This window comes from Leopardus geoffroyi, chromosome D4 (genome assembly GCF_018350155.1).
Source record: "Leopardus geoffroyi isolate Oge1 chromosome D4, O.geoffroyi_Oge1_pat1.0, whole genome shotgun sequence".
NCBI lineage: Eukaryota > Metazoa > Chordata > Mammalia > Carnivora > Felidae > Leopardus > Leopardus geoffroyi.
In genome coordinates this window covers 92,408,018-92,414,696 of record NC_059342.1, presented here as the reverse complement: position 1 = coordinate 92,414,696, position 6,679 = coordinate 92,408,018, and the positions used below count along the sequence as shown (strand labels likewise).

The 6,679-nt window shown below is 65.0% G+C and overlaps 1 protein-coding gene across 1 annotated transcript; it reads right to left on the bottom strand.

Moving 5' to 3' along the window:
• Nucleotides 1-1,721: 1,721 nt before the first annotated feature.
• LOC123592408 lies at nt 1,722-6,645 on the bottom strand. Its single transcript, XM_045467336.1, has 4 exons — nt 6,265-6,645; nt 4,523-4,707; nt 3,991-4,086; nt 1,722-3,113 (listed from the first exon to the last, which is right to left on the bottom strand). Exons 1-4 carry the CDS (start codon nt 6,643-6,645, stop codon nt 2,813-2,815), a joined length of 963 nt encoding a protein of 320 aa, XP_045323292.1. The 3' UTR covers nt 1,722-2,812.
• Between the last annotated feature and the right edge of the window lie 34 nt (nt 6,646-6,679).

Sequence of the window (6,679 nt, the reverse complement as noted above, 5' to 3'; positions counted from 1 at the left end):
CGCGGCCCGCATCTTGGCGTCCTGGGGCTCGGGGTCCCTCTTCCTGGGAAACCCCACCACCTACCGAAGGCCCCCCCCCCGAACTCGGGGAGCAGAGCTGACCAACCTGCCTGGGGCCCCACATGGGGCTGGGGAAGGGCCGACTCTGGGCTCTGGGGGCTCTCCCAGTACTGGGCCAGCCGCTCCCCTGCAGGATAAGGACTTCTCGCTGGGGATCGGCTGGGGCCTCGGCTTCCTCACGTTGTCACCTGGGCTGCCAGTCCCCAGACCAGAAACCTGCCCCTCTGAAGGCGACCACCGCTGCCTCCCTCGGGTCTCACTTGCCCGAGTCCCTCCCTGGGACGCCCCGCATCTCTGACACCTGCTCCCGTGGGGGCTGCCTCCCCTTGGACTGGGACGGGTCTGGCCTCCATCCCTGGGAACGCACTGGTTTGGAGCATTATTTGGCCCAAAGGCCTATGAACCGTTCTGGCCCTGGGTCGTGAGGGATGCTCTCCCCTCTGTGGTGTGACCGTCTGGCCTTCTGCATCTCCCGGTTTCTGTTTGGGCCACGGGAGGACCAGCCGTGTCCTCTCTGGTGTTAGGCTGTGGTGTCACAGCAGAAAAAGCGGTCTCCAAGATTGTCCCCATTTTTACTAAATGGGACCCAGTTTTACATCTAATCTTTAAGCCATAGGGGAATTTCTCTTTCAAATAACAAAAATGTTATTTCATTAAAACAAGGCACGTGTTGTGAGATTCCACTTATAGGAAGCATCCAGGGTAAGGAATGGAACAGGGAGAGAAGGCAGATTAGGGCTTCCCAGGGGCTGGGTGAGGGGATGAACGGGGAGTGAGGGCTCCGGGTACATGGTGTCCCTTGGGGACTGAGATATTCTGCCACGATATTCTGTGGCATGGTTCACAGCGTCGTGAGCGTACCCCGTGCTCAGGAATTGCACAATTTAAAAGAAGTGATTTTATTTAACGTCTAAAGTAGAAAACAGCATAAGACAAAAATAGACAAAACAAACACAAAACAGAAACCATAACAGGGGAGAGGAAGGAGTGTTTGGTGGGGCATCGGGCTCAAAATGTGTATCAGGCATTGTGTAGCAGGGGTAGTTGTATAGCGGAGCTCCCCTGAGGGCCGCTGGGTGCCCAGCTGGCTCCAGGATCTTGCAGGGGCAGGGACGGAGGGGGGCAGGGGCAGGCTGTCCCTGCAGGGCCGCTGGGTGTCCAGCTGGCTCCAGGATCTTGCAGGGGCAGGGACAGAGGGGGGCAGGGGCAGGCTGTCCCTGCAGGGCCGCTGGGTGTCCAGCTGGCTCCAGGATCTTGCAGGGGCAGGGACGGAGGGGGGCAGGGGCAGGCTGTCCCTGCAGGGCCGCTGGGTGTCCAGCTGGCTCCAGGATCTTGCAGGGGCAGGGACGGAGGGGGGCAGGGGCAGGCTGTCCCTGCAGGGCCGCTGGGTGCCCAGCTGGCTCCAGGATCTTGCAGGGGCAGGGACGGAGGGGGGCAGGGGCAGGCTGTCCCTGCAGGGCCGCTGGGTGTCCAGCTGGCTCCAGGATCTTGCAGGGGCAGGGACGGAGGGGGGCAGGGGCAGGCTGTCCCTGCAGGGCCGCTGGGTGTCCAGCTGGCTCCAGGATCTTGCAGGGGCAGGGACGGAGGGGGGCAGGGGCAGGCTGTCCCTGCAGGGCCGCTGGGTGCCCAGCTGGCTCCAGGATCTTGCAGGGGCAGGGACGGAGGGGGGCAGGGGCAGGCTGTCCCTGCAGGGCCGCTGGGTGTCCAGCTGGCTCCAGGATCTTGCAGGGGCAGGGACGGAGGGGGGCAGGGGCAGGCTGTCCCTGCAGGGCTGCTGGGTGTCCAGCTGGCTCCAGGATCTTGCAGGGGCAGGGACGGAGGGGGGCAGGGGCAGGCTGTCCCTGCAGGGCCGCTGGGTGTCCAGCTGGCTCCAGGATCTTGCAGGGGCAGGGACGGAGGGGGGCAGGGGCAGGCTGTCCCTGCAGGGCTGCTGGGTGTCCAGCTGGCTCCAGGATCTTGCAGGGGCAGGGACGGAGGGGGGCAGGGGCAGGCTGTCCCTGCAGGGCCGCTGGGTGTCCAGCTGGCTCCAGGATCTTGCAGGGGCAGGGACGGAGGGGGGCAGGGGCAGGCTGTCCCTGCAGGGCCGCTGGGTGCCCAGCTGGCTCCGGGTCTTCTGCAAGGTCGAGCGCAGAGGTCGGGTCTCCGTTCCCAGTGGGTGGGGCCCTGGCTCGGGTTCTCCTGGAGCCGCAGCAGAAGGCGGGCACCGCCGGGTGCAGGCGGCTCCTGGTCTGGAGGAGGGACTCCTGCTCTTGACGGAAATGCCGCCGGCTCTGGACGCGGCTTCAGTTCCGTTGCTGCTTCTGCAGCTGAATCTCCATCTTCAGATCGGAGAGGATCCGGGGCCGGAACCGCCGCTCGCTCCGGAGATGACGCAAGAGGAGATCAACATGCCTGCCTTCCAGACAGGCGTTTCCGAAGAAAGGAATATCCTGCTGCCTTTTCCAGAAGCTCTTGCCCCGGAACCCACACCTGGACCTCTCCCGGACCGCGGTCCCCCACTGGGTGCTCTGAGGCCGGTCTTAGCTCCTGGTCCCACACCAGCCTCTGGGGGCTCCTCTCTGCCTGGCCCAGCAGCGCCCGGCCCCACACACCCATATGCGCCCACCGCCAGCCTTCCGGCCCTCAGCTCGGCCTCCGTGGCCTCCGGCTCCTCAGGCCGAGTCTGGAGAACGAGGGCTTTGGGGGCGGCCTGGGTGGCATCTGGACAGGATGACTTTCCTGGCCATCTCCAGTCCCTGGATCTAGAAACCCCTCAGTGGCCGCACTCGTCCTGAGCCCACACTGGCCCATGCTGGTGGTTTCGTGCACCTGCCCCTCGGTCGGGAAGAGGGAGTGGGCGTCCCCGCTGACCAGCTTCCTGCCGATCTCCTGAGTTTGCTCTGCAAAGACAGCGACCGGCAGCCAGCCCGGACGCATCACAGCCCTGCCCGGCCATCTTCAACGTTCTGCCTTCACCCCCTGATGCTTCCAGATGGGACACAGACCAGTCTGGGGGCTGACAGAAGTCCTCCGAGTACTGGTCCAGCCAGGTGCCCAGAATGGAAGAGATGGCACTGGAGGGAGGGGGGGCAGGCAGCCGAGTCAGCGGCCCGGCCTTTCCTTCCGCACGGCCCCCTGCGGGTCCTCCATCCAGAGGCCAGGCCCACCTGAGCACCCCCCTCCTCCCTCCCACCACTGGCCGTCCAGGCAGGGGCAGGTCCGGTCAGAAGGCGGGGGCCTGGCCGTCCCCACGGGAGGGAGCCCTCCATCGATGGTGTGGGCACCCCTGCCTTCCTCAGGGAGGCCCGCCCCTCCCCTCTGTCTGTCCGGGGGCCTCGTGGCTACAGTGTTAACTCCAGGACGGCGAGGGCTGCCGTGTCTGCTCCGTCCCTGCCCTGGCCGCACACAGTAGGTGCCGCGTAAGCGTGTGAGGAGGAGGGAACAGACAGCGTCCTCCTGCCCAGCCTGCGTGGGCTCTCATGGCCCCTCGTCCCCAGCTCCTGCACCCATGGCTGCCGTACTGCCTTCGAGGCGCCTGGGGGTCTCCTCTCCCCACAGACACTATTCTCAGGAACACTATTCTCAGTCCGGGCAGCTGGACTCAGGGGACTGACGCGTGAGGTCGATGGCTGACAGGTGGCCCCCACACCTCTGTCCTGGGACCCCGGGTCGGGGCCGGGCAGGAAGGGCTGGGGTGGGCTGTGGGGGGGACCCACTCTCTCAGGGGCCAACCTCAGCCCCCGGCCTCTCTTCTGCTCCCCAGGGCCCAGGACCCCAGCCACGGCTGTCTGACTCCTTTCCTCCTGCAGGAGAGGCCCCCACCCCTCGGCCCTCCAGCAGGAATCACAGCTCGTGTGGGAGCCGTGGCTCTGCCCAGCGCCCCCGCCCCCGCCCTAGATGTCCCCCACCTTGGAGACGGGGGTCCTCCCATCAGCTCCCAAGTCCGCTCACTTTTTCAGTTGGTCCTGGGGTCCGCCGTCCTCGTCAGAATAAGGAAGGATGCATCCGTATCTAGAGGAGGCCGTGAGGGCATCACATCTACCGTACCTGCTATGATGTCTAGGGTTACTGGCTGACTTCTGGACGAGAACGGAAGCCCAGGAGGGTAGAGTCTGGTCTGGGGTGTGCGAAACGTCTAGAAGGGGCTCCGTGCTAAGCCCAGCCAGCACCTTACAGACATCTGAGGGGGTTGGGGACCCCTCCCCGGCCACCCCCAGGATGGGTCCCCCATATGGAATCGAGGGCGAGAGCAGCTTTGCCCCAGGCACGGGACACCCAGGCTGGAGGCAGAGAGGACGCATGGCAGCCCCAGGCAACCCCCTCCACGGGCCGGGCACAGGGTGGGGGACTTGTCCCAACAGTGGGACACGACCCCATGTGGGGGGGTCCTCCTGACACCCAGGGTTCCCACGAGACACCCGAGGCTCAAAAAGGTGCCAGGAGGGGCCGGGGAGCCGCTGTGCTGTGCGGGGGCCGTGCTCACACTTTCTGAGCGGCAGGTCCCGGGCCTCTTGGGTGGTGGCGCTCCTTTGGGAGGTGCGCAGGGAGACGGGGACATAGGAGAGAGCACTGCCCTGGGTCCCCCAGCTGCCTCGGGGTGTCTGCACTGGCCGTCCACACCCTCTGGGTCTCATCCAGGGGCAGGGCTGGATCATTTTCACAACTGGGCTAGGTTTTGGACAAAGGAGGGACAGTTCAAAATACAGTGTAAAAATAATCCTGTCCACGTCCTGAAGTGGCTTCGCTAATCTTACAAACACGTGAAGGGTGACTCCCACCTGGCCAAGGCTGGGGCTGGACGGTGGGGGTGGGGGTAGGGAGGAGCCCAGACTCCTTGGGTGGGGACTATGCCCCCTCAAGGCGCAAGCCATGGGCGGGACCATGGGGAGTCACCTGGTTGGCTTCTGGGCAGGTGGCCTTCCGTGGCAGCCTCCGGGCCTGGTTGTGGAGCCCCCTCTGTACCCACACTCACCCCGAGCTCCTGGCCCTCACTGGTGGCATGGCACTTACCCTCAGCTTGGTCCCAAACCCACCCTGAGCCCGGCTCTCCCAGGCCTTTGCTCTGGTTCCCGTGGTCAGCTCCCTCGAGACCCCCGCTGGTCGGGGCACGGCCCCGTGTCAGGTCCAGTGGGCATGTCAGCCACCGCAGCGGCAGGGGGGAAGGGCTGGGCGCGACCCCTCCTCTCCTGACTCAGGAGCCGGTCCCCCAGCTCTCTCGGCCTCAAGTACACTCACTGTCTCCTTTGGCCGCTCCTGGGCTCTCTTGGGGTTCGTCTCCAGGGTGGCAAACGTGGAGGTACCCTCCTGCCAGGGTCACCTTTGTGTCAGTTTAGAAGCGGCCCTCAATCCCCCACCCCTGCTGTCCTAGAAGCCCGAGCCTTTTCTTTGGGTTCTCATTGCCCTGAAGGTGCCCTGATGATTTGGGTCTGTGTGTCCCCTGAGGCATCCACTCAGGAGGGGGCACCCTGCCTGCCCTGTACCCCCCAGCACTCCCAGTACGGGGAGCATAGCGGTGGCCAGTCATAACTCCTGTTACCCCAAGGGGCGCCTGGGTGGCTCAGTCGGTTGAGCGTCCAACTTCGGCTCAGGCCACGATCTCGTGGTTTGTGGGTTCGAGCCCCAGGTCAGCCTCTGTGCTGGCAGCGTGGAACCTGCTTTGGACCCTCTGCCCCCTCCCTCTCTCTGCCCCTCCTCTGCTCGCGCTCTCCCCCAAAAATAAAGAGTCCAAGAAAACAAAAACAAAAACCCAACTCCTGGTAGCCCTGTTGGTCCTCACTGTACAGGTTCCAGGGGACCCTCAGGGGACAGAGGACGGCAGGGCCAGGCAGGCCGTTGGCGCAGCTCCCGTGGCACGGCGGGGTGGTGACCAGTGCCCTCCATTCAGCCCCTAAACCCGGGACAGAAAAGGGGCCAGGGCCGCCTCCCGTGTCTCTCACGGTCCTGCGCCGACCCAAGCTGCACCACCCCCCCCCCCCCCCCGTGGCCTGCTTCTGGAGGCTGGCATGGGCTCTCTGCCACCGGCAGGCCTCACAGGGGCCCCACACAGGCCCCAGGAAGGCCCTGTTCACCGCATAGTTCTATACAGTGCTCACTTTTGAGGGTCTTGGGTCCCCACAGCTGGCCTCTCTGGAGCTCCAAGGGATGGGGGGGGCCAAGCACTTCTGTCAGAACTCAGCAGGAAGTAGTACTTGCTGGTGAAAGCCCCGGGGGGACCCCTGCACTCACCTTCCCATAAATTGCATTTTCGTACTTCGGGTGGGCAAGTGGGCGCCCCGTTCCCCGCACCTTGTAAATCACGAAGCGTGGCAAACGGAAAACAGCAGGGGCACCCCCACGCACCCCTGCCCCAACCCAGGAAGTGGCCGGGTGGACACCGGGCCCCCTCTTGTTGTCCCCGTGTGCTTCTGCACGACGCGAGCCAGCACAGGCGGCCAGGTGTCCGTGCACACGAGAGCATGTGCGCCGTGGGGCGGCCTCACTGATGGGCGGGTCCCCAGGGGCTGAGCCCTCTCCACCCCCCACATCCACGTGAAGCTTGAGAGTACCGTGAGCTCCGTGGAGCCCACGGCGGTCTGACGGACGCCACGCTGGTGAGCAGAGGCACATAAACCGCACTGTGCAACCCACAGGCCCCAAAGCC